The following is a 27,634-nucleotide window of genomic DNA, read 5'->3' as shown; positions in this document are numbered from 1 at the left end:
ACATAATCGACCGCTTCTTCCGGATGGCACACGCTATTATCGACAGCACCGTTGCGTTGCATGCGCGCCGCACATGCAACGTCACGGACAGGCTAGCATGTGGGGCTACACCTCGAACTCCAAAGGTCGCCTGCCTCATTTTTCTCTCGTTTTCATTTCACGCATTACAAACACAGTTACGTGCAAAGGCTTTACTAACTTTGTTCGAAGCTCGCAAAGCTAACACATCTATGCAGCTAAACCACAGGTGTCAAACTGGTGGCCCGGGGGCCAGATCTGGCCCGCAACATCATTTTATGTGGCCCGCGAGAGCAAATGATGGTGTTTCCTGTGAAAATACCAAAATTGGTATGTATTGCTCGTAAAATAATTTGCAAAATAGTGTGAATAATCATAAACGATACTTTTATATTGTGGTGGTACACTTGTGCAATCGTTTTTAAAGGTATGTCATTCACGTGGTTGTGGTAATGCGCCAAATGAAGTGGTTTTCCCAGGGGGGTGGCAGTTCAGAGCCCTCACAAGAAGAACTGCCCCCTCCGAGTCGAACAAATGATTGCCATTGTTTTTTGTTTTTTTTCATAGTAATACCGGTGCTGCTAGTGCAAACGTTAGTGTAAAGCCCTGGGGTATAACTGAGGCAGAGACTGCGGTTGTGTGTAAGGGGCTATCAAAAAGCTGGGACGGAGGTGTGAAGTTTAACACCTAAGACTCATTTATCACTGCCCAATGTTCCGTGTGAATGGTACCAACAGAATACAATGATTTGCAAATCATGTTCAACCTATATTAATTGAATACACTACAAAGACAAGATATTTAATGTTCAAACTGATCAACTTTATTGTTTTGAGGAAATAATCATGAACTTAGAATTTTATGTCTGCAACAGGTTCCAAAAAATCTGGGACAGGTGGCAAAAAAGATTGAGAAAGTTGAGGAATGCTCACCAAACACCTGTTTGGAACATCCCACAGGTGAGCAGGCTAATTGGGAACAGGTGGGTGTCGTGATTGGGTAGAAACTTTTATACCCAAGTGAAGATGGGGCGTGGTTCACCTCTTCGTGAACAAGTGCGTGACAAAATGTTCCTCAACGTACAATTGCAAAGAATTTAGGGATTTCATCATCTACGGTCCATAATATCAGCAAAAGGTTCAGAGAATCTGGAGAAATCACTGCATGTAAGCGCCAAGGCCGAAAACCAACACTGAATGCCCGTGACCGTCGATCCCTCAGGCGGCACTGCATCAAAAACCAACATCAATGTGGAAAGGATATCACCACATGGGCTCAGGAACACTTCGGAAAACCAATGTCAGTAAATACAGTTCGCCGCTACATCCGTAAGTACAACTTAAAACTCTACTATGCAAAGCAAAAGCCATTTATCAACAACACCCAGAAATGCCGCCGGCTACTCTGGGCTCAAGCTCATCTAAGATGGACTGATGCAAAGTGGAAAAGTGTTCTGTGGTCCGACGAGTCCACAATTCAAATTGTTTTGGGAAATTGTGGACGTCGTGTCCTCCGGGACAAAGAGGAAAAGACAAAGAGGAAAAGAACCATCCGGACTGTTATGGACGCAAAGTTGAAAAGCCAGCATCTGTGATGGTATGGGGCTGTGTTAGTGTCAATAGCATGGGTAACTTACACATCTGTGAAGGCACCATTAATGCTGAAAGGTACATACAGGTTTTGGAGAAACATATGCTGCCATCCAAGCAACATCTTTTTCATGGATGCCCCTGCTTATTTCAGCAAGACAATGCCAAACTACATTCTACACGTGATACAACAGCGTGGCTTCGTAGTAAAAGAGTGCGGGTACTAGACTGGCTTGCCTTCAGTCCAGACCGGTCTCCCATTGAAAATGTGTGGCGCATTATGAAGCGTAAAATATGACAGCGGAGACCCCGGACTGTTGAACAGCTGAAGCTGTACATCGAATGGGAAAGAATTCCACCTACAAAGCTTCAGCAATTAGTTTATTCAATTCCCAAACATTTATTGAGCAATTAGTGTCCTCAGTTCCCAAACATTTATTGAATGTTGTTAAAAAAAAAAAAAAAGGGGATGTAACACAGGCCAGAAGGCGCTAGATGCAAAAAGCAGAAGCCGCATTCTGAATCATATTTATCCATTTAACTGCTGTATATCTGCTATACAATCACTTCGAAATGGCAGATGTGGTTTGTAAAGGGGTTCTTAGAGTTATCAATACAATTCTGAACATCTTTGTCCTCTGACCTTTAAATGAGTGGAATGAGTTAGCCTGAGTGGAGGCAAAGTAGGGCAGAGCGCTGGGGAGGCTTCCTGTCCCAGATCGGTCGTTAACCGACGGCAAGAAAGGGGGGGAGAGAGAGAGAGAGAGAGAGGAAGGCACTGGCTAAATCTGGAGTTATGAAGCACAACCCGCCTGAGCAGCCGAGCAAATATTGCAAAGAAAGCCAAGATGTGCGCCAACAAATAAACAGGGGAGAAGTTGAGAGGACAGCGTAAAAGCTCCTTGACGAGCTGTCGATAAACCCGTCCCTGCGCTGCTTCTTCTTCCCACGCCCCGACGCTAGCGCATTCCTCATTGAATAATCCAATTCATGCTAATTAATCATCTTTTATCTCCAGCCAGGAAGCTGTCAAATTTCCCGGGTAGTGTCGGAGAAAGGCCAGACGGAAGCTGTGTGAAAGGGGAAAGCGGAAAGTGGGAAGTTTAAAACTCAAGGTTCGATTTTCCCATGCTGTTGTGTTTAAAGCAACTGTCAAGTTTCCCCAGCTTCCAAGGTTTTTCCTTGAAATCAACCACTGTCCTAACTCTGTTACTACCCCCCTTTCATAGTGCTACCTTTTTATGTAGCACAGTGAGTCAGGGAAAAAGAAAAAAAGCCACTTTTCATGTGGAGCTGGTGTGGTGCTGAATTTTATATGAAAGACGCTCGAGAAAAGCAATTGCCAAATATCCCCGGCCTCTGAGGTGGGAGGGTGACTGTGTGAAAGGGGGGTAGCAGACAGCAACAGCTGCTTTCAACAGAACACGGCGGGAACGGTGAGTCTCTCATGTTAAATTTCACCTCCACGTCCTGGCATTCCGGGCGTCTCGGGGGCTAATTTAACACGCTCTCGCCCTGGCATTGCTGAATCCCCTTTCACACAGCCATTGTTCCACTTTCTTACGCCAATGAGCCAGCAAATTTGTATTTGCGATTTGTCGATTGTCAATGTAAAAGGGCTGTCGTAAGCCAGGATATTGAAAGTGTGAAATTTAACACGTCACAGGTCCTGGCATTCCCGAATCCCCTTACATACAGCCGTCGTTCCACTTTTTTGTTTTTTACACCAATAAACCGGCCAATCTGTTGCTTGTCAACGCGAACGGAGCTTGAGACATAACAGCAGTTGGATCAACTTCGGGAAATACGAAATTGGTGCGAAAGGGAATTCACAAAACAGAGGCGGGAAGACAGCTGCGTGAAAAGCGGGGAAGTGGAATGCGAAAAAGTCGTCTGTCACTGTCCTGCGCTCGTGTTCCACAGAAAGTTGCTAATGAATGCTCATAAATGCAACGTCGCGTCACTCCACTCAACAAAACCATCTGCAACACATATGATTAAAACCCTCTTGCGCTGATGGTTTCAGAATCCTGTTCTCACTCGCCGGGCCCCCGGCGGTGACATCATCGGCTGATCAGAACTTTGACTGGCGCTCAAAAAGACTGAAAGACTGACTCATCCACTTTGCGGCGGAACAATAGCCACTGATAGTTGTGACAAACATTCTTGCACGTCACTCAGGACAATGCAGCGATGATTGAGGCGTTTGACGTTTCGTTTTTTTGGGTTTTGTTTTTTTTTAGCTGCGGAAAAAGGTTCAAATTGTTGCCTGGCAACAATGATTTTCCATTGTATTTTTCCACACTATAAAGACTCAAATTGTCACTGTAAAAGACCTTTATGAACTGTTCTGCATCCATAAAGTTTTTTAAAAAATTGCCTCATTTAAATAAAGCAAAAATGCTCATCCAAAGATAGTGGCCCTATTCATATTTACATTATACTACCTGCTGGAATGTATTTTTCACTTCATTTTTAAACGCATTACATTTTGATTATATTTATTTGAGAACATTCCAGAACATTCATAAATATCTGTACAAACTGGCCTGAATTTGTGGCAGGTACATTTCCTGTTTTATTCTTATTGTCACACTTTTTCTCTTCATCAGCATCGACACGCGCACAGGCGCCCAAAGCCAAAGAAAAAGCACTCCTCAGCACTTTCTCAGCCGAAACCGCACGGGAATTGCCGAAGTCTCGTGCTAAAAGTAAAAGTAACATTTTCCATAAACTGTACTTTTGAGTATTTATGTGAAGAGGGATCGATAGCTTCAGTCCGTTACAATGATCGACATGCCGTTCGCTACTTTTATTTCTTCATTCTTGCGTGCGCGCGTCCATTTTTCGACTCCATCTTCCATCTTCGACTTCCGCATAGGGCGCCCGTTGTGCCGTCACATGACCGCGCGGCAATCAAAACGACTCATTTGTATTTTACAGAAAAAAAAAAAAAAAAAGTCAAGTTACTCTTTACTTGAGTAGTTTTATAATTGAGTACTTTCTTACTCTTAATCAAGTAAATATTTTGACGACTACTTTTTTACTCGAGTCATATTATTCTAAAGTAACAGTAGTATAAGATTTGGCTACTCTACCCACCTCTATGAACATACTGGCATGAACATACTGTACATGGGCGGGACTTTGCAGATGTCACACGAAGCAGCTGCTGCTCCACTTCCTCACACACACACACACACTCACCCCTACGTTAGCATCAGACAGCTATGCAGCATCTGGGCTGCCTTGCTCCAGGGCACACCGGCAGCTCATTCACACGCACACATATGTAGCAACCAAAAATGATATGAAGAGGTTCTTACTGTCTTCTAGAGCTCCTCGTGATGATGGTGAATGTGAAGAAGTCCTGAGGAGGCGACGAGGCGAGATGGTGCTGTCGGAGAGGAGAGAGAGCAGTTTTTTTTTTTTTTTTTTTTTTTTAAAAAGGAAGACTGAGGAAAAACGGGTACCGTGGTAACCAGGCTGCCTCCTCTCTCTCTCTTCAATCTCCTCCTCTTCGTTGACGGGATGGAGGAGCGTTTATCCTGTCCTCCTCCCGGAGTAACACTCGCTCCCCGTTCCTCCCGAGCTCGCTCGCCCCCCTCCTCCTCCTCCCTTCTGCAGCTCCATCCTGGGTTTACCCCCGTTTCTCTCTCTCTCTCTCCTCCTCCTCCCGTCTGTCTTTGATGTTTGGACAGAGAGAGGAAAGAGAGAGATAAGGCAATAAAAGGGAGATGTGGAGCATTTTACCGGCATGACTCAATCTGAGTGAGCAGGTGACAATGACGGTGGAAGCCATTGCTGCAACGCTTATTATTAAACATGAAAGGTTGGGGGGGCAGGAAGACATCAAGTCCTGTCTGAAGATGACTCTCTCGGCCTCTGCTGACTTGTGCAGTTTTTAGGGGGTACAGCAACATAATTTAATCCCACAGGTCACCAACCTCATCCACCCATCCATTTTCTTGCCCAGACTTCCCTCTCCCCAGCCACTTCGTCCCGCTCTTCCGGGGGGGGGATCCCGAGTGGTTCCCGGGCCAGCCGAGAGACGCGGTCTCTCTAGGGTGTCCTGGGTCGGAGCACCATGCCAGGGAGGTGTCCGGGGGACATCCTAACCAGATGCCAGGCCGAGCCACCTCATCTGGCTCCTCTCGACGCGGAGGAGCAGCGGCTCTACTCTGAGGTCCTCCCGGATGACCGGGCTTTTCGCCCTCTCTCTAAGCGCTCAGGCCCTCCTAAAATTCAAGATTTGTATTTTATTTTTTTTAAATGGCATACCCTTTTTAAACAAGCTAGAAACGTGTGCAACCATACAGTACTTGGTTGAAACATATTTTAACAACAAAAATGCAGCAATTTATAATTTGGGGTATTTTTAGTGCTCACTGTATGTTCAGAAAAATGGTATACTGTTCATGTGTGTGAAGAGGTGCTGTTGTATCAAAATGAGCTGTCTTCCTCAAAAAATTAGTAGGGTTATTATACATTTGTTTTATAAATCCAAGCCTTTTTTTTTTTTTTTTTTTTTGCTGTGTCCAAACATTTAAACTTTACCAGATCTGATGGTAGTCTTTCCCAAAAAGTGTTACGTTTCTCTGCCCTAAGTTTGGGAATTTCAGCACCCCTAATCCTCTCTAAACTTAAAATATTTCACAAATAACGGGGGTTAGGTTCCGCCCCCCTCCCCCCAGTCGCAGGAGGCGAGGGGACGACCCTGGACTGTCTCCCAGCTGTCCTGGGAATACCCTTGGGATCCCTCCGCAACAGCAGGGCAAAGTGGCTGGGGGAAGGAAGATCTGGGCTCTATTAATGGATCGGCCAAAGAAGAGAAAGAAAAAGCACTTCATCTGTCAGTCTGTGCAGTTTTGCACCACTAATAAAACAATTTTAAAAAAATAAAAACAAACACAAATTATTTAAAGCCAAAATGTTACAATTATATGAACATTCCAACACAAAAATGATTCCAGAAGCTGAAATATGAAAAGGAGTAAGTCTTTAATAATACAAGCTACATTTTGTACATTTCTACAGCAAACTTTTTTTTTTTCTTTTTTTTTTTTTAGTAAGACTAACACTTTTTAAAAGAGGAAAGGGGAGGCAACCTAATTTAAAGTTTTACAACAGCGGGTGAGAAATTAAATACAAGTCATATAATATATAATTATATATCTATATATTCAGCTCAGTAAGGTTTTTTTGTCCCGTTAAATAACCGCAAAACATTTACTCCTATCAACAATCGAGGTGAAGTATAAATTAGGTTCAAGCACCATTTAGTTTCAAAACTGGGACCAGGAGGAGGCCAAGAAGCTTGAAAATAAATACACGACAGTACACTGGGATGGAAGGCTGCCATGGAAACACGACAACGACGACAGACGACAACACATGCGACGAGCACACGTCGCCCTCAGTGGATGTTTGAAAAGATGACGACAAACAAGGAGTGGAAAGATTGTCACCGTTTGTTCTTCAAAACAAGTTATTTGCTTTCCTGTGGATGACAGGGGACCCTCCAAAGTGTTTTCAATTTCATTGAATTGTCAGAAAGGCTGATTATTAGCATAGTTAAGTGTTACGTGGTACGTTATACGTTGATCACTGTTGTTTGGGCTTATCATCACGAGTCTCTTTCGTACAGTTCTGAAAAGCTGGCGCATCAGAAACTGAACCAAAGCACCTTTTTGCACCAGAGCTCACTGGAGTTGGATAGCTATGCTCCTGCGTCAAAAAGCCGGCAAAACCGCTTTGAAAGACCGCTTTGTTGCGTGTTGTGGAAATTGATGTGAAAGGGGCTAGAGGCGGGGTAGCAGCTATGAAAAAAACGGGTGGCAGAAAATTGGGACAGGCGGTGTGAGATTTCAAATTTACTTAAAATAGTGGTCGCGCAGCAATGATTGCTCTCACCAAAACAAGCCTGGAAAAGTCAGTGTTGGGTTTTTAACGTCACACCCCGTGCTAAAAGACCACTTACCCCTTTCCCACAAGTTGCCTCTACGGTGCCTGCCCCTGTTGTGCCCATGATACCACTCGACGCTCACTTGGGACGCTGGCATCAGCTCATCCATGTTCCGTGTTGATCAAGTGACATTGCGCATATAGCGGATTGCTTTGAACACAACTGGGTGGCGCAAGCTAGTGTTTGTTGTAAAACGTCACACCCCCATCCCAGCTGTCGCCTACTCATTTACACACAGTCGCCATCCCTGCCTCTGATACGTCGGTGAAAATTTGAAGGGGGTCAACTTCAACCCCCCCCCCCCCCCCCCCCAATCTGTACCTTTCACACCGAACAGTGATACGCAAAAAGTCTCACCTTGTTACGGATGTTGCTACCACATTGTCGAGACTTTTCGACTGAACTTGACTTGAATTTTAGGTCGCGTTTGGGTGACAAACAAAGTTCTGAGGGTCAACAATGAGACGTGACGGGACACAGTAGCCAGTGGTGACCGCTAAACTACAAAAGAAAACACTTCGCACGCGTACAAACAGTGAGAAAGGAGAATATGGTGGGTATAAAAGGCAGGTTTCAAAAAGTCTAATAGGAAAGACCGAGGCACGAAGCTGCCCGTTAAAAACTCAGCACACCAGTAGCATGCCTCCCTACACCGTGGTGAGGCTAACATGTCGCCATCGGCGACTTCCAAAGAGTGGTCGCCAATACAAGTACTCATCAATTTGGTCATCGAATGAACATCTCTTCTGGGCTCATTATAATGACGGAAAACGTAGTCCCTCAAAATAGTTTTACAAAAATTTCTAGGCCTATTCCAGTGGCTCAGTCGGAGTATTGGAGGTCCAAGTCCACGGTTCCGTCCGTCACCACCAGCCTAACCCGCTTGGGCTTGGTAGATCCCATGGAGTGAGAGGTTGGTCCATAGTGCGGTATGTCCTGATGGTCGCCCGGCTGGTTCTGGTGGTGCGTGTCCTTCTTAAAGTGTTCCTCCGGACCCCCTTTGTGTCCCGAGAAGCCACCCACGGAAAATGAGGGCGGGATGGACTGAGAACCGCATGGCTCCAGGACCAGCCGCCCCTGCGTGCCCGATGGTTCCATCAGGCAGTGGTAGGTGTAGTTTGTCGGGCCGAGTCCTGAGTAACCTTCGGGCCCATCCCTAAGTCCCAGCGTCAACGAGTGGTCGCCGCTGAAGTTCAGTACATAAGGGGGTCCCTGTGGGCCGTAAGGGAAGGAGGCCACCGGGTGGGTCTTGTTTGCTGGCGCCGGAGTGCCAGGCGGCGTGCTGTGGACTACTTGAGGACTGCTGTGATGCGGCATTGGAGAAAGCGAGGAGGCAAAGCTGAAATCAAACAGATCCTGCTGAGGGTAACACGGCTGGTTCTTGTCCGAGCCCAGCGGAGCGGATTTGTCGTGTTTGGAGGGCTTCTCCTGTGGGGAGGAATAACCGTCTTTACTGGGGAAGAAGAAAGGTCTGGGCAGGGCAGAGAAGTTTTTGTACATCACCGTGGCGTCGTCCTGCTTTTCGGAGGCCGTTTTACTTCGGCTGAACGACAGGTGCGAAGACAAACTGTGTTTGTTTAAATGGATGCCGGGCCTGCCGGGGTTGGAAGAGGGAGCGAAATAGCTGACATTCTGAGCAGAAGCATTACCTTTGGGGTGAGTCTCCTGGTCCTCGTGACTCGTATCCATGGATTTTGTTCCAAATGTTTTGGTCATGGAATGGCTGCTGGCAACCACATGGTCTTTGGAGGGAGCACAGTACAAGTTCTGGCTCGGGTTGGCGCCTTGAAACTTCAGAACCCTGTGGATGACAGTGGAGGACTTCTCCTGGGAGTTGAAGGGATTGTCAGGGGGGTTTGGATTTCTTCCGGTGAAGAGTTGAGGATTAAGGAACTTGTTGGCTATTGGAGACGAAAGGACGGGCTTTGTCTGGTGGACGCCTCGCTGTGCGCTAGGCTGGGAGTAAGGAAAAGACTGAGGTTGTTTGGGAATGCTCATGCGGTGGAAGGGTCCATGTGTTTTGAGGTGGGATGTGGCTTTTGACTGACTGCTACTCGGTTTGACGTTCAGGGCGGACTGGACTAAAGGAAGAGGATTCTGAGACATGGCGGCAGAAGAGCCAAATAGGCGAGGTTTGCTCACCACGGAGGCAAAATGACCTTTTAAGTCCTCTCTGGACAGCCTCATTCCGGGAATTTTGCTAAGAAGACGTTCCTTCGGCACCAGTTCGGGATTGGTGAGCGATGAAAAACTATAACTGGCTTGTGGCGGGATTCTGCAGGAGGGGTTGTTCTTTGCCTCACAGTCCAGAGAAACCGACTCGTTTTTGGATGAGAGTAGACCAGGGAAGAACTGGAGATCATCACCGGTGAAGTTATTCCCAGGACTTGGGGGGCCGAGGTAGGGCGTCTCGGTGGTCCATGTGTCGGAGGGGCTGTGCGAGAGGGGGCTACTGAAGGGATCAGTGGGGGGGTCCAGTGAACACAGATCAGATGGCGATGAGGGGAGGATGTTCTGTGGCTGATCGTAGCCCTCAAAGTTGAGACACTGGAAGTCCAGGATATCATCACAGCAGTTTGCAAAGTTGGGCTCGCCCGGTAGAATGTTTTCCGCAGTGGGGAATGGAGGAGACTGGGGTGGGGGCTGGATGATGGAACTGGGAATTCCGGTCAAGGCGGCTGTCTTTTCCAGAATCTGCGATGAGCACAGACCCTCCGAGAGCCTGGAGAGGCTGTTGTCAATCTGCTGGAGGGACTGACTAAGGCAGCTCGTGGGCGCCTCCGCGTGACCACACTTGGACGCCATTTTGTGCCGCTGCTTCCTGCTTCCACCGCTGCTGACTTCCTGTCTCTCTGCGAACACATTCGCTACTGCCATGCTCTCCGGGTTCTCGTTTACTGGGGAAGACAAGGAAAGCGGCGACAGCGACAAAGACATCTGCGGTGCTTCGGTTTTCAGGAGCAATGAATTACTGTTCAACTTCTGACTCACTAGCGGTGGCTCCTCTCGGACCTTGCTCAAGTCCAGCAGTCCTGGCGTTTGCTTGGCTAAAGCAGGACCTCGAAGCTCTCTCTTTACCGGTGTCTCCGTTTTAACTTTGGGATGGTTCTGCTCCTCATCCTCGCCATCCACCTCCCAGATGTCCTCCACCTTTCGGCGCAGTTTGAGGATAGGCAGAGGAATACCATTGAAATCCAAGTTGGACTCCAGTTTCTGCTGCAACCCACTTTCAAAGAGGCAACAGCTTCTTGTGAACTGATCTTCCATTTTTGTTCCTTGGACAAAAGATGATGCTGCGTTCTGGACTTTGTCCCGTGGCAGGCTAGTACCAGAAGGAATCGCCCCGTCCGGTTTTTCTTTACGGTCTTCTCCGCCCAGCTCTGACTTGGTGGACGCATTCTTCCTCTCGCCCCTTTTTTTCAAGCGAAGCAGTCTGCTCTTGGACTTCTTACTGGCCTGCACATGAGCTTGAGCCGCCTGCATCTCCATGCTCAACACAGACACTGAATCCATGATGGCCTTGAGCGGATCATTGTCGAGTTCCTCCCTCTTTTCCGTTTTGAAAATCATACCCCCCAAGCCGTTGCTCTGCATCTCCCACACTTTCCCTCTCCTGCGCTTGAAACGGATCCTGAAGTTGAGGTCTGGCTTAGTCTCCTCAACGTCGCTTAGTTCCAAGGCTGACGTTTTCATCACAGAGTCTTTCTCTTGCTCATCCTTCATCTGACGGTTCCTACCAAGCTGAACAGTCTCTTGGTTGTCATCTTCATCTCGCCTCTCGGATTTAAACTTGCAAACTTTCCTCAGATGACTCTGAGGAGCGTCAGTAACTCTGGGCCGAAGAACCCTGCTCACGTAGTTTTGCCTCGTGATCCTTCTGGAGCTCAAGCGCTGGACTTTTGCTCGCATCACTTTGCTTTGTCTGTCTCGTTTGACATTCTTTTCTGTATGACGAATCGGTTCCTGCCTTGTGGACAATCCGGAAACTTCTTTCCGGTTTGTGACAAAGGTAGCAGTCGCGCATGGTTCCGGCTCCACAGCACTGCGGAATGTCCGTTTCTTCAGAGGTATGTTGGACTGCATGGCGTCAAGGTGCTGAGGGGTCTGACGCGTGTTGGCTGAAATGTGCGACTCGAGAGGTACCGGGTCGAGGTGGGCAGCCGCTGGGTGGCCGAGCTTGTTCAGATTTTGCGCTGAGATGACTAAACTGGCGTCTGTGCTATTTGACTTCAGCTCGGCTTTCGTCTTCACTTGACTGTGGATCTTCTGCCGCCGTCCAACATTCCCTCTCGTTGCCACACAGCTGCCAGCGTGACGTTCTTTCGGATATGAGGGACAACTACCACCCTGTGGTTGCTCGTCTACCGAGGCATTATCTTTCTTTAAAAAATCAGAAAGGAGGACCTTGGCCTGCTTTATGACTATATCATTGCCTGGATTGTGTACTGGTTTACTTGGGGTATGAGCTGACGGTTCTGAAACAACTTCGCATGAATTAGGAGCTTTAACCCCCTGCGAGTTATTCTGTCTGTTCATTTTTGCACTGGGAGCAGCATTACATTCAACAGCGGCGCACTTTCTCTTCTCTCTGTGCTCTTGAGGTTTGACTTTATCTGGTCCCGTTTCTTCTTCCGCCACAGTCTGGATTTCAATGACCTTGTTCTTCCCTCCTTCCTCGAGCTGGGTAGAGTCGTCCGCCGTCCCATTCAAGGCGTGCCGCTTCTCTATTGTTCCCTTATCGACGGCCTTGAAGAACATTTCTCGCACTCCTCTGGGAGCTTCAGCGGCGCAAGGGCCTGGCAGAATTGGGGGTGGCGGTCCCTGCCTCAGCTGGGACTTCTGTGTGCTCAGTGGTCTGAGGCCCTGAATCTGTCTCATCTTTCCTCTCAGCTCCTCCCTTATGTCCCGTTCGTCAACGGTCGTTCCCGGTGCCTCTCTGTAAGGCGCTGAAATTCTAGTGAGGCGGACGGTCAGGTACTGCTTGAGTGATAGAACCGGATTGTCTGAAGCTTTCTTACAAGAGTCCGGGACAATCTGACAGACAGCAGGCTCTGAGTTTTCTTGCTCAGTACTCTCCTGCTTTATTGTGATGGCAGTTTTGTCCGAGTTGACCCTGTCCGCGCTCCTGGTTCTGGACGAGCTCCTCAAGGGAATTCCTCTGACAGACTTCCCATCGGGGCCGATCCATCCTCTGTTCTTACGCAGCGGGCCAAGGGGGAAACGCTTCACGTTGGGGGTCGTCTTTGGCTTCACCACCTCAAGTTGCTGCAGTAGGGCCCTTTCCTTGCTTTTGGGATCCTTGCAGACCAGCAGAAAGTCCAGCGTGTGGCGCCGCACCCTGATCTTCAGATCCCGGATCACGCACTGCGACGGGAGCGGCAGTGCCTGTCGCTCTTTCCTGGTCCGACCGACTTCAGAGGGTCTCGAGAGCCTGTGGTTCTGTAGCCTCCACTTATTTGTCTGGTTCCACTTTCGGTTCTTCAGGGCGTTCCTACGCATCTGATGGGTGAAGGAGTTCCTCGAGGGGATTGCTAAAAAGGAAAGACAGGACAAGGTCAAGTGACTGCAGGGAGTTCCAATCTAAAAAGTACAGCAGCACCTTCACTTAAGAGGTTTAATTCATTCTGTGACAAAGCTCATAACTCAATTTACGTGTACACGTAAGTTTTGTATTCACTTGACCGGCGGCATATCTAAAGCTTGCTTGCAACTCAAATTCTGGCTTGCAACACAAAACAAAAGTAAAAGTGGCAGAGCATTCGTAAGTCCGGGTCCCAAACTAAAGGATATTTCTGTTAAAGTTAAAAAGAAAAAAAATAAATTAAAAAAAAAAAGCCCTGAAAGGATACCTGAATGTAATCCAGCGATAATTGGCCTGGCACTTATGTGTCCCTTCTCTCGCTGGTGGCGAAGGTAGCGCTCCCGTAGGCGGTACTTCTGGCCCACGAGGTCTTTTGTTTCCTCACATTCCGGCTGCTTCCCTCTGTGTTTAAAGTGACCTTCCCCTTTCCTGCAGGAGAGTCGATGTCAGCACATTAAACATGACTCAAAACGGGTCAGAAATCTCCAGCCTGTAAGCGCAGGGACGCACCTCTCGCAGGTGCAGCACTCGCACATTTCATTGCCCTCGCCGAAGAAGCTAGCACCGTAGTAGCACGTGATCTCCTCCCCGGGCGAGATAGGTCGAATCACCTCGACACAAGCACCATTCTTCTCACCAGGGACAAACTGGGCGTGGGATGGGGTTGAAGGTGGGGAAAGACAAAAGGACGTACAATTAAGACAAAACAGCTACGGCAATAAAATCTGAAATCGTCACGGAAACGCTGTGAACAATTATTTGACTTCAGACATCCGTTTGCGTTGTCTCTGATGATTGAAAGTTTGCTTACCTTGCAGTTTGGTTTGCAGTCTTCCAGAACAAAAGACAAAAAAGAAAGGCAAGATGTGATTAATGGGACACAAATTCAAGTCAAATGACTAAATTCACTGAATGGATATTCATGGGTCCTAGACATGAATAAAAGATACGTTATCGTGAAACACCAAACTGTACAAAAATCATTTGACAAGAATGTTATGTTTGCTTTACGTGACAATAGAATGTCTGTTTCCAATGTGCATAATGCCATCAAAGCAAGCAAATAAGCGTAATATTGTGTATATGACAAGTAGGAGTGGATGATAAATTGTGCAAAATTTTTTATTCAGGAAACTCGTCATTAAAAAGTAAATCAGTTGTTTAATGCATTTGTGACATTTTTTAGGTTTACTCTAAGACACTCATATTTAAGGATTTCTTTTAAGTGTAATTACCTTTAAAGTTATTTTTTTTACATAATTATACTTATTTATCCTTAAAAATGACATTTAATCCTTAAATTCCACTTTTGGAAAAATAAAATTTCAGACTTTATAAGGATCAATGGACAGCGAGTCTCTTGAAGAATAGGTTATTAGGACACGTGAAGGGCAAATTTAAGGATTAAATACATTTAATTCTGAAATTCTCATATCGAAACCCAATTTAAGACTTTTTAAGAATTTGGGTACACCGATCATAAGATGAGGCAGAATGGAGTTTAAGTACCTTTAAATTGCAGATACAGGACAATTTCTATTAATCATCCATTAAAAAAAATACATTTTAACCTTTACATTTCATATTGTAGACTCTAATTGCGGACTTCTGAAGGATCTGTGGACACGCCAAATATCTTGAAGCAATAATGGCAAAATGCCAGCAGAGGGCGCCATGCATTCAGACACAACGAGGGCTGTGGTACAAATTCAAGCACATTTTAAAGATGTACCATCAAAGACATATTGTGTTGAAACCTGATTCCTTTTGGCTTTTTACACTCTCTTATTTGTTCTGCACATGACTGTCCAAACTGACCGTGGTTGATGAAGGCGGCGGGTCCGAGCCAGAGCTGAGCGCAGCGTTTGCGCGTGGAGTACATGACGCTGAAGTCGTTTACACCGGCCCGCAGCACGGCGCTGTCGGCCGGACTCAGCTCAGCGATGCAGCCCAGAAGGACCTCCACGCGCTCCCCTGCGAACCTGCCCGCCAACAAACTATTATTTCCTAAACTCTTCTACAGTGACCTTTTCAGAATGTTCGGAAGCGCCAGGGTACTTCCAGGTGGAAGAAAGTGATTGGCTATCACTAGCATGAACTGAAAACAATGACAAAAACTTAAGGTTTAGGTTTGCACCACCATGTATAAGCACGCCATCATCGGGTTTCTGGAAGGCATTTTCTCACAGGTAGGTATAAAATATGAATTTGGGTAGTTTTGAGTTATTAAAGAAAACAATGTCACGTCGGTTCTAGAGCACGCTATCCATTTCAGTGTCAAAAGAGCACGTCTGTGCCATTAATCCGAGCAACAGAAAAGACAATTCCTTATTCATGAGCAAGGCCCCCGTTGATCTTGTTCACTATGTCTGAATTTCCACCACGTGGATTTTGGAATCAATCTACCTGTTGAAATGTAAATTACGGTCAGTGTTCCCGTCTCTCTTCGAAGCAATTGACCTCACGTAACAGATTTTTGACTAACACTTCCAATTCAAACTAGAGCGGTAGAGAAGAAGGCTAAAATCATAATTCAAGCCATTTCTCTTTCTTTTTTTTTTTTCCAATGGCATCTGCGTTGGCCAAATGATGTAAAAAGGGTTGTTAAATAATGGTGCCATCGGGAAAAGCATAGGCTTTCTACCACCCAGAAGTACGTGTGACGTCAGGATGAAATATCCGATAGAACAGCAATGAATGGACGCACCAGTGCCTGGTGGAGGTAATCTTGGCTCCGTTGGTCTCCGAGGAGTAGCGGTCACATGACTCGATCTTGACGCCACTGTCTAATAAGAAGGCACTGAGGTAGCGGTACACCTGTGGAGAAGACAGCGACGTCAGAAAGCTCACTTTGTCGTATACGTTCCTCATTGCGGCACGGTGTGGGGGGGCGACTGGTTAGCACATCTGCCTCACAGTTCTGAGGACCGGGGTTCAAATCCCGGCCCCGCCTGTGTGGAGTTGTTCTTCCCCGTGCCAACTTCCACTAACTGGATTATTTCTACTGTTCTGTTTATTTCTGCTGTGTAACTATATTATAGAACTAACAATATAATTAAGTACTGTTGAGAAAAGCCTGGGAATTAATTATAAGAAGTGTGCATTACGCCCCATATGCGTCACAGAGTGTGCTGTCGATTTTTATGACGAAATTATTCCTGGTGTTTTTGTTCAGTTGTATTGCGCTGGGTGGTGGTTATCATGAATAATTGACAAGTCGCCGGATCACTAATTGTACAATACACACCAAATGTGTAACAGTGTGCAAGGGACATTTTGATTCTGGATTATTTCTAGTTTGTTTTTTGTTTTTGTTTTTTCCCCAGTTCAGGTGTGCACAGTGGTGCCAATCATCATGAATAGCTGGCGAGATGAGCCATGTACACGTAATTATAAGACGCAAACATTGCATGACATCTGCGACCATGCATGAGAAACTGGTGGACTTTTTTGGGACGGCGCCTTATTTCTAACAGTCGTTTTCTTTTTTGGCTTTATACTCTTGTGAAAGCTTTAGACAAAAAAAAAAATGTGGGTTTTTTTTTTTTTTTTTTTATACAGTCAATGACTATCGGCTGTTCCTGCTGTGTGCGCGGTGGCCTCTTGGGGGCAGGGTGGTGCGATGTATGCATGGAGCTACTTGTTTACTGTAACCTTAAAAAAAAGAGTAGAAGAAGAAAGTCACGAAATAACGTTAATAACTCGTGAGTACTGTGCTAATATTAACTAGCCCGTCAATATGGTTTTTCATTGACTATTAGCATTAAGCTGGCGATTTCTAAAACGATGTGTCTTGTATTTAAACCCCCCAAAAAATTGCAATTAATTCATAATAATGAGATATAATTATGTTATTATATTACCACGTCCACAACAACAACAATCGATCGCATCGTGTTTATTATAAGAACTAAATGGGGGGAAAACGTGTGTTGGTGGTCACCGGTGCTCGGGAGAGGACTATGTTCACGTACTTTTAATACGATACGGCTCGCAAGCAGGCAACAAAACGTGATGTCGCCTAGCAAGCTAGTGCTAGCACTAACGGTTGTACCGGCATTTTGCCGAATCACGCGCGAAGGTTCCGGTGTGTGTGACATAAAGTAATTACAATAAAGTAATTTAATTACAGTGAGTTAGCGCCCATTCTGTCATACTATAATGTTGGTTTGGTTTGTTGGCTGTAATTGTTTTTATTTTGGGTTCCTAATACTTGTTTGTCTAGTTGCAACTTTGACGCCAAATTTTGAGCCACTGCTGCGAGGGACACACCAGTGAAGAAGCAAACAACAACAACAACAAAAAAGTACTTAATTTTCAGTTGTAAATGATTAAAATGTGGAAAACTGATGTAATTTTCCCCTCTTTTCCTCGAAAATAATATGTCAGTTTACATCATTTTAATCAATGTAAATTAAAGGTACGTGTACGCACGTGCTGCCTCAGTAGCTCCTGTCGGTGGATCCCCAAAGCGTTGAAGTAGTCGCCCGCCAGCTCGCCCACCGTCAGCGCTTCAAAGGTGGCATTGAAGTCGTGCGTGCGTTGGAAGCGTAGCAGCGTCTCCTTCAGGTTGCCCCAGCGACGCACCTCAGGCTGGGGGCTACACACGCAGACACAGAAAGAGGGGAGTGTTTAAAAAAAAAAAATGACCCATTTACAGCACAAACCACCACGTGGAAAATAATAAAATAGATAACAGAAACGGACAATGATGGGAACTAGGGCTATCGCATTTTTAGAATCAAGTGGCGACCGGTTCAGGGTGTACCCCGCCTCCCGCCCGAGGATAAGCGACCCTAGTGAGGATGAGCCGTAAAGAAAAATGGATGGACGGAAGTATTATACCCGATTATCCCATCGGTTAAACGACTACAATTGGATTTTGCATTATTAAACACAATAACGTGCATTTTTTTTTTTTTTGCTGATAGTACTGGCAATCCAGGCCTGAACAATGTTTACATTTTTTTAGTATTCAAGCAGTATAACTTGGTTATACACATAACCTTATGTTTATGTTGTGTCAAACCATGTGCAATAAAATGTGAATTAAAACATTTTAGTTTGGGCATTTATTGTTAAAGAGTTTATTTGTAATACAATGAAAACTACAGGAAATGTGAATCCTTACCTTGCAAATTGATTTACAATGTAATTTTCTGCTTGTGCCCCCAAATTTTTTTAATTAAGGGCTGCTGTGCCATTAGTAAAAAATAAAGTTAGCCTGGAGCCCTGCTCTACAGATTACTTCAAGTTGCTGTGTTTATTTCCATCATGCCAGGTGATGGTTATCATGACTAACAGGCGAGCGGCGTCTATATGACAGAACGTCATGTGTGCTTGTGCATGACTCAGTGTCTCATGCATTATTTTTGACTCAGTGGATTATTTCTAATCATTCTATTCTGGATTTGTCTCGCCTTTTTTTTTCGTGGGCCAACACCTTGTAAGGTTGAGGTTGCTGCCTGGTTAGCAGTAAAGGCTAAAAACGTGAGCCCCTTTCCAGCAGTTTCAGAAAAATATGGCGGATTACATCCTTCTTTCCCTATCACTCATGCATGACATTTAAATACCCATCTCATATCTTCCACACTGTACATACATACTGTATATTAGAGGTGCAACAATTAATAAATGAATCAACAACTAACTCGTAATCAAATCAATCATTGTGAGTGCTCTTCCCCTCGGAAAACCATTTCATTTTGAGCATTACCACAGCCATATGATTGACATGCTTTTATTTACTTGCAAAACAAACCAATTTACCGATTTAAAATCATAGTCCCGAACAGAACATAGAAAAATCATTACTACTGCAATTATTGCACTTTCATGATAGTTTGTTTTTCTATACAGTCCTCTTTAAAGGCTTTGCACATGCAGTATCTTTATATGTCTATGCTATAAACAGGTTTTAGACAGATCGATTTGTTAGCTTCATCAAAAACTTTTGCGGATGACTGCGTTTGTAATAACGAGTGAAATGAAAACAGCAGACAAATTAAGCAGGCAAGTTTTGCAGTTAGCGCTATCGTCAACCATGTTTACCGACATAGTTGACTTTAATGTAATCTTATCACAAACTGAGCATGACTTGACGGATTTGCACGCTGCTGCACGACGACTTCATTTTGAACGGCGAGTCCGCATATCGACAGGAAGCGGAGCGGCTGGAGCTGCGGTGCGGCCGACACAACCTGGAGCTGAACACGCTCAAGACTGTAGAGATGATCGTGGACTTCAGGAGGCATCCTTCGCCACAGCTGCCTTGTGTCAACCGTCGAGACCTTCAAGTTCCTGGGAATTACAGTCTCTCAGGACCTGAAGTGGGCGATCAACATCAAGTCCGTCCTCAAAAAGGCCCAGCAGAGGATGTACTTCCTGCGGCTTCTGAGGAACCACGGCCTGCCACAGGAGCTGCTGAGGCACTTCTACACAACGGTCATTGAATCAGTCCTGTGTTCTTCCACCACAGTTTGGTTTGGTGCTGCTACAAAAAAAAAAGGACAAACTCCGACCGCAACGGACAATCAAAACGCTGAAAAGACTGTCGGCACCCCTCTACCCACCCTTGAGGACTTGCACCCTGCCAGAACTAAGACAAGAACATGCAAAATCCTCTTGCACCCTCCACATGCTGGTCACCAGCTCTTCCAGCTCCTTCCCTCCGATCAATGCAGACTAGAACTAGTAGACATTCCAACAGCTTCTTCCCTCTTTCCATCAACTTCTTAAAACAGCTCATTTACAATTCCATTGCAACATGCTGCCAATATTTTTGTCTCGAGCTTGTCGTCACATTTATACATTACTCGTGCACCCACTGTGGTAGTCTCGTCACGCTGCACTATTTGCATATCTGTTGTTGACCAATACTGGCCACTCATGCCAGAGTAGCATCTGCACCACTTGCACACTGATTGAGGAGTATCTGCAACATTTGCACTATCGACATTGTCCCAGATTATCGCACTACTAGTCACTTTAAACTGCATACATTCCTTGACGTCTCGGCGCCCTTTGCACAATGGTCATTGCACCGGACTATTGCTATATTAGTCAATCAAACTGCTCTAAGTGCTAGAGGACTCTGCATCTTTTTGCACAATTGTCAAAAAAAAAAGTAATAATAATTGTACCAGCATGACCAGAAAACGAGCAACCCTTTATTTCTACGTGACTGTTTTTCTCAATGTATTTATGTCTCAAACGTGTTCTCCGTCAATTGACTGTCTGTTGTCGTACCAGAGCGGCTCCAACTACCGGAGACAAATTCCTTGTGTGTTTTTTGGACATACTTGGCAAAATAAAGTTGATTCTGATTCTGATCACTCTCCATTCGTTACCTCAAAATCACCAAACAAGCTTGACGTTTCAAATGGGCTCAAGTGCGGTTTGAATGAGCTCATGACTCTGAAGTGATCAAATTGGGAGTCAGGAGCCAATTACCTGATGTTCATTTTATGGGTGCTGAAGCCCAGGAGAGGGTCCAGCACCAGGCTGGTGGCCAGGTCATCAGTCTCACACAGCTCCTTCACACTCATTCTAGTGCAGCAGTCCATCGCCTCCCACCATCAGCATGCTAAAAAAAAAAAAAAAAAAAGGTCAAGCAAAAAAAAAATTTTTTTTTTTTTTTTTTTAAACATTTAAAAGGCCAATAAATTGCATGAAATCAGTTACTTGCAATCCATTGCACGTGTAATTAATGATACTCAAAACAAATAAGTATTTCAACTTATGGACAAAGTGTCGAACAGGAACACAAATAAAGTCAAAGCATTAACAAGTGCCATTAATAGAGTTTTTAATCGCAGAATCCACACTGTTCAAAATGTTACTGTTGCACTTATCTGCGTTCTTCACATCCTCCACAGAAGACAAACTACTTATGTTGCAATTTACTGATAAGATTTAGGCTGTTGATGTTTTCATTTGAAATGTCATTAAATATGTTCCACAAAAGACAAGCCGCTTGTTTTGAATTTCGTTCCTTTACTGTACCCAATGTGAACCGAATAGTGACCTTAAATCCAAGGTACATACCAAACCTGCGGTTGCATTTAGCGATCTTTTCCTTTCTGCCCTCCATCCTTCCTTCCCTCTGACCTTTTTAATCATGCATCCTTCCATCTTTCAGTCGCTTATTCCTACTCCTGTGCCTTTGTTCCTTCACACCTGTTCGTTTACTCACGCATCCTTACATCACTTGAACCTGCTTTTCTTCCTTCCAACTCAGACCTGCTTTCATTTCTTTTTTTTTTTTTTTTGCATCTTTCCACTTCCTTTGTTCTGGTCTCAAACCATTTGCCATTATTTAAGGTACCTGTAAAAAAAAAAAAAAAAAAAACAACAAACAAAAACAAAAAAACACAAGTTAGTGGAAAAGGTGCGTAGGCCTGCGTACCCTGTACATTGTGGTTTAACAGTTGTAACACTAACCCCGAGGGCAACCCTAACTACGCTGTGACCCTTCGATTAAACCAACTTTAGCATCCCCCGACTATGCAGTGTGGGAATATACACTGGCCTTCGTTATTAATAACCAGCTACACTGCGTGCTCGCGTTCAAGTAGTGTCACAACGTCCCCCAAGTGGGAGCCATAAAGTGTCAACGAGTTCATTATTGACCAATGTATTTAGTGCGTTAGCTTAGCATGTAGTATGTACTGTATAGCGGGTCGGCATCACACAAACATCATCACATAATCGGCGAGCGATTCGAAGCACCGCGCTATAAAAGCCTCGACGTCGGCCGCGGAGAAACCCACCTGGGAGTCTTTTCTGGTCAACAAAATTAGGAGCGTCAGGTGAAGGAGTAAGATCCCAAAAAGGACTTCGCCTGGGCAGCTAGCCTAGCAACATGCTAACGAGCGAGCTAGCAGGCTAGCTTTCCGCCCCAGATTATACTAACACTTCTGGAATGTAACGGCAACGCGGCGTGCATATATCCGCGATTCACTTGGCAAATGTACACAGTGAGTTGTGTTTGTTGTTTTGTGTCTGTAGTAGGCCAGCTAAAACAAGCTTCGTCAGTTTGAATCGCTTCAAAAAAAAAAAAAAAAAAAAAAAAAAAAAAAAAAAAAAAAAACACAACACCTTCGTCTCTAGTAGTAAAAGTTGATCGGCTATGTTGCAGCGCAACCGAACCCTACACTTGCGGAACGCCCACCAATACCCCCCATTCGTTGGGTCCAAGGTCAATCTAGCAAATCAAACGCACCCGGTTGGAATTCGACTCTTGTGATTGGTCGGTGTGCGCACGGCGGGCGGAGGCAATGATTTGTTGATAAACGAGAAGTGAGCAATAAACACAGCACACCGGGCCTCATTTTAGGGAACTCCATTGGTCGAGTCCCACGTCAATCTGGCAAATCACATGCGCCCTCTTGGGTTTTGAAGTCTCTGATTGGTCACGTGTTTGTAGGAGGGCGGAGTTATTTTGTGTTGATATGGTGTCAGGGAGTACAGTACAGTGCCCCGTTTTTGGCAACAAGAGTATTTTTACCACTCTCGCCCCCTCCTGGCTAACATTTCAGCAGTGCAGCGCTGACGAACACTGGACTAGCGCTACTACACGGGGGAATGTTCTAGAATTCGCCACTAGTTGAAGTAGCAAGCGTGCCATTGGATTAGCGAGCGCTACCAGTAAACACAGTTGAAAATAAGGGATTGCGAGACATGTAGTCGACATGCCGTCATCACAGCAGAAGCAACAGCAGCCACCATTGTGATGCACAGTAGTAAAGGGTGGGCCCAATTGCATTTTTAAATAAAATACATTTTTAAAATTGTAATTAAAATATTCAAAATTGTAAGGAAAAAAGAAATCAAAAAGTCATTGTGATGCAGAGTAGTGATGGGTGGGCTATCTTTTTTAATTTAATAGAAAAATGCAAAATTAAAGAACTACAATTAAAGTACAAACCAATATTGATCCCAGTAGTGAAGTGGGGGCTGTCATTAAATGATTTTCGTGGTTTTTAATTAAATGTTGATTCGTATTGTAAAATATATTTTTAAAAAAGTGCAACTAAAATACATTAAAGACCTTTAAATTTTCAGTATAAATTTTTTTTTTCAAAACGGAAAAAAGTGTGGGAATTTAATGTCCTTTAAAGTAAAAAAGAAATACAAGCTGAACTAAAACAAATTAAGCAAAACAAAATACAAATAAAATTTAATTAAAATCGCACAGAAATATGCAGTGAACTGAGCCATTCATGTCATTTCTCAAAATATTATATGAATATGATTAAAAAGAATTCTTTTGGCCATATTTTGATTTTTGATTAAATTCCCTTAAGCACTTGTGTCATTTTGTGTTGTTGAAAAATTTATTTGCTATATTTGACTAGTGTCAAAGTGGGTCACCACATGGAAAATGGAGAAAATTGGGGGCGCTTCCAGCATATTATTTGCATTGCAGTCATGTAAAAAAACAACAGAACCCACAAAAAGCCACCAGACACCAATATACAAATTCTATGTATATTTTTTTAATTTCTATGCTTTTAACAGAGACAAATTGCAATGGATTGAGATCTACTGGTGAAATTAACAATCAAATACAATATCATTGTTATTAGTTTCACTTGTTTCTCTTTTATTTTTTAAACATGGGGATCATCTGATCTGCTGCTGTGCTAACACATCCAGTGAAAGGACATGGTGCAAAACATCCCTGATCCGTTCCTTTCAAAAAAAAAAAAAAAAAAAAAAAAAAAAAAAAAAAAAAAAAATCCTACAAAGAGAGATACTGTACAGTTGTCAGTAAAAACATGAACAAAAAAAGAATAACAATGGTTAAAAAAAAAAACACACACAAAGCAGATGTCTGTACAGCTGTGTTAGAACTATGGAAGTGGCCTCGTGTGGCTGTCTTGGACCTTTTTTTTTTTTTTTTTTTTTTTTATTAAATCCTTAATTAATTTCTTCTTGGACTGCAATTCCATGCATTGCCCTCTCGACCCTACCCGGCAACCAAATTTTATCGTCGAAGGTTTTTGGTGGTCATGTATCTGCATACGTATGATTTGTGTTTTCCTGATCACTTCCTGAGTTGATCTCAGTGGATGGGCGCTGACGTGTCGTCATTACAAAACTAAATAGAGGATGTGGAAAAACGTGGCAACCGAGAACGGAGAAAAGGAGACGGCCGAAGAAAGTGTAAGAAACCCTGAAAGACTGCAGGATATGTTTCCATGTGGAGCGACACCCTGTTTGCCTTAATATTGTTATTACTACTACCGACTCCATGCATGCTTATGTAACACATGATGAACGATAACAATGTCTATGGCTCTTGTTATCTCTCGCTCCCCCAAAAAAGCAGAAGCAAAATACATGTGAATCAAATCGCAGCCGCCGTACCTTCGTCTCTTTTGGCTAGTTGTCATGGTAACTGCTCACCCCGGCGTATCCCCCATTTTGGGCCGTGTTCACACTTGTGGTTCAGTACTCTGGTCTGGACCAAAAACATTTGCATCATGAAAGAGAAAAATGAGTCACAACCTGATTGGACCACATTTTGTGTACATTTATTTTTTTTTTTTTAAATAACCTTTGATGTCCTTTTATTGAGTTTGCAAGATAATTTGGGCTGGAAATGCCCCAATGTCCTTTTTCAAGCTATTCCAGTTGGTCTTTTTCACACTTTAAACAAATGGACAAAACAAATTTCGCCACACGTGCTGTTTAGTATCTCATTTTAACACGAGTCCGTGTTCACACTCAATTGAACTGAACAGCGCCAGAGTTAATCTCCAACTCGAATAATGCTGTGTTCACCCTTGTAGTTCAGTACTCTGGTCTGGGTGGCTTAGCGTTTACGCTTGGCATTAACATCATACGAAAAGCTGTTAAGTAAAATATCTAGTTGTAAACGTCAAGTCGCGACCTTATTGATCTATCTTGATCTATGTCCCGCTAAAGAAAAAGGACGCCTTCTCCTTAAAGCCTCTTTTGTTATGTCTTGAGGATATTAAAGCCTGGATAGTATTGAACTTTTTGCATTTTAAGAATAAGAAAACAAGTTATGCTGTTTGGTCCCAGTGGTCCTTGTAAATCCCCCCCGGTGACTTGCGCCCGTTGACACTACCAAAAGCTAACAGTCTCGAAGTTGGGTTTTATACTGGATCGGCAAATTGATGCGGTTGTCGTGACCATCTTTTTTCATCTTAGCCTCCTGTCTAAAGTAAAGCCTTTTCTTTCACAACAGGATTTTGAAACAGTAATCCATGCCTTTGTTACAGCTCGGCTGCATTACTGTAATTCCCTTTATTTTGGAGTCAGTCAGTCCTCCCTCAAACGTGTCCAGTTGGCTCAAAACGCTGCTGCTCGCCTCCTAACTGGAGCACCTAAGAGGGAGCACATCACCCCAATTCTGGCCTCCCGTCACTGGCTTCCTCTTCATTTCAGAGTCCTTTTTTTTTTTTTGTAACTCTTTAATCCCTGACACTCCTGTACGCTGCCTCAGGTCAGCAGACCAGACGCTCCTGGAGGTGCCGAGGACTAAACGGAGGCTCAGATGGGCGACAACTTATTCGGTTGCCAGTCCATCTCTGTGGAATAACCAACCTCCCCCTAAATATTAGGCAAGCCACTTCACTGTCCATTTTTAAAACTGGTCTTAAAACCCATTTTTATTCTTTGGCTTTCAACTCAGCATAAGAATCTGCATTGTTTTAGTTTTGTTTTTAATGTCACTATTAATCTATTGTTTTAATTTGACCTCTCTTTAATTGTTTTTACTTTTTATTTTTAGATAATGTACAGCACTGTGTGCAGCTATGATTGTTATAAAGTGCTCTATAAATAAAGTAGAGTCGAGTCGTTATTGGACAAAGTTTTATGAGACGAAAACACATCCACACCCCATTTCAAGTGAACCAAACTGTGACAGCGTTTACTTTCAAGCAGACATGTTCACAAATGTAGTTTGGTACTCTGTTCCACTTCGATTACTGTTCACACTTTACATCGTCATACTGTTTAAGATTCCCAATTCCTCTTTTTAACTCCGGCCAGTGTTTACGCTCAAGCGAACTGAACTGTGCCAGAGTTCACTTACAAGCCGACTGATGCAGTGTTCAAACTTGTAGTTCACGTTTTGTGTTACGAAAATGGCGTTTACACGGCGCAGGAAAGCTCAAGTGAACCGAACTGTGCCAGACTTCCCTTCCAAGCGGACTATGCACTTACAGTTGCTGAGCGTTCACACTCCCAACTTTTATCATAAAAGGAAAGAAAAATAAGTCACGACCTGATTGGGCCACATTTAGTTTGACGAAAACGGATGGATGGAAAATTATATACATTTGATCTACTACTTTGATCTAATTTTAATCTAATTTGTTGTTTTGACAAACTGGGAGAAGCCTCTAGAGCATACCTTCTGACACTTGCGGCTATATATTTGTGGGTTTTTGCTGTTGTCTTAACGCAAGTTAGTGCAGCTCTCACACTGAAGCTCAACCGTGCCAGAATTCACTTGCTCGCCAAGGCTTACATAAGCTACCAATACCTTGTCAAGTGGGCGGCCAAGCCACATAAAGCGATGGAACAAAAGGTTGTAATTGGCTTATGTAGCTGGGTTCATGATTGAGCTTAGCCCCAGTTTCAATTCCTGGTTCAACCACCAGAGGTCGCCAAACCAAATTTAGATCATAAAGTATGAGTCGCACGGTCAAGCATAAGTCTTCTTAAAATCTTAATACTATTAAACCCCCTATCATAGTAAACAAACACATACTGAAGTCAACCACCTATAACCATTTGTTTGATTTTATATACTTGAGGTAATTTTGATGTTCTCTTTGATGTTATAACTCAGATGTTCTTTTGAAAATCATTGATAAATAGTACACCAAGCCTAGTAAGGCTGTTATACATTATTCTTACTTTTGTATTATTATTATTATACAATGCTTTGGAACAGCTGTTATGCAAGAACTGTAACCTGTGTAAGAGTCTCTCTCTCCGGCATCGCAGCACAAGATGTACTACGAAGGAAAGGGCGTACCTGTTGAATGCATGAGAGAATTGTATTCACATGAATGTATATACAATTATTTTGACATTTAACATATACACATGTATTGCAGATTGCTTAGAAATTAACATGGTGTGATGAAATGTATTGGTTGAGTTCAAGACATGAAATGTGCTTGAATGTATTTACTGAGAAACTACAAAACATATGAAATGTGTTTGTAGTTGAATCTATTTACTAAGAAGCCTATTTGGGTGAGCAAATAAGAGGTCAAGTCAGGATAACGCTAAAAGTGAAAGATACCGCCACTCTGAGGGGGAAACAGGTGCTTCCCACTCAGGTCAAAATCAGGACACGCCGAGAAGTGAAAGTGAAAGATACCGTCACTCTGAGGGGGAAACAGGTGCTTCCCACTCAGGTCAAAATAAGGACACGCTGAGAAGTGAAAGTGAAAAGTACTTTCACACTCAGGTCGTATCAGGACAGCG

At 44.1% G+C, this 27,634-nt stretch overlaps 3 protein-coding genes across 7 annotated transcripts in view; all 3 read right to left on the bottom strand.

Annotated features, from left to right (window-relative positions):
- shank1 (SH3 and multiple ankyrin repeat domains 1) overlaps nt 1-5,230 on the bottom strand; it is a 76,249-nt gene extending 71,019 nt beyond the window's left edge. For all 4 annotated transcript variants that reach the window (XM_061748654.1, XM_061748651.1, XM_061748652.1 and 1 more), the window contains exons 1-2: nt 5,081-5,230; nt 4,934-5,004 (exon numbers count right to left, since the gene is read on the bottom strand). The gene's annotated coding sequence lies outside the window, so the exon portion shown is untranslated. The remainder of the gene's footprint in view (nt 1-4,933; nt 5,005-5,080) is intronic.
- A 1,359-nt stretch (nt 5,231-6,589) lies between these two features.
- On the bottom strand, nt 6,590-22,210 carry kmt5c (lysine methyltransferase 5C). 2 transcript variants are annotated; one of them, XM_061748656.1, is made up of 10 exons: nt 21,925-22,210; nt 21,200-21,479; nt 20,606-20,738; nt 17,588-17,753; nt 15,861-15,970; nt 14,972-15,135; nt 13,965-13,984; nt 13,664-13,800; nt 13,422-13,582; nt 6,590-13,103 (listed from the first exon to the last, which is right to left on the bottom strand). In XM_061748656.1, the coding sequence occupies exons 3-10, from the start codon at nt 20,716-20,718 to the stop codon at nt 8,395-8,397; spliced, it is 5,580 nt and encodes a 1,859-aa protein (XP_061604640.1). In that variant the 5' UTR covers nt 20,719-20,738; nt 21,200-21,479; nt 21,925-22,210; the 3' UTR covers nt 6,590-8,394. The 2 variants fall into 2 exon arrangements, with proteins under 2 accessions (XP_061604640.1, XP_061604639.1); XM_061748655.1 differs by lacking the exon at nt 21,200-21,479.
- A 1,420-nt stretch (nt 22,211-23,630) lies between these two features.
- ppp1caa (protein phosphatase 1, catalytic subunit, alpha isozyme a) overlaps nt 23,631-27,634 on the bottom strand; it is a 31,869-nt gene continuing 27,865 nt past the window's right edge. Inside the window, exon 9 of the mRNA XM_061748660.1 lies at nt 23,631-27,176. The gene's annotated coding sequence lies outside the window, so the exon portion shown is untranslated. The remainder of the gene's footprint in view (nt 27,177-27,634) is intronic.

Source organism: Phyllopteryx taeniolatus, chromosome 16 (assembly GCF_024500385.1).
Source record: "Phyllopteryx taeniolatus isolate TA_2022b chromosome 16, UOR_Ptae_1.2, whole genome shotgun sequence".
In the NCBI taxonomy this organism is placed as follows: Eukaryota; Metazoa; Chordata; class Actinopteri; order Syngnathiformes; family Syngnathidae; genus Phyllopteryx; species Phyllopteryx taeniolatus.
This window is presented reverse-complemented; position numbering and strand designations above follow the sequence as displayed.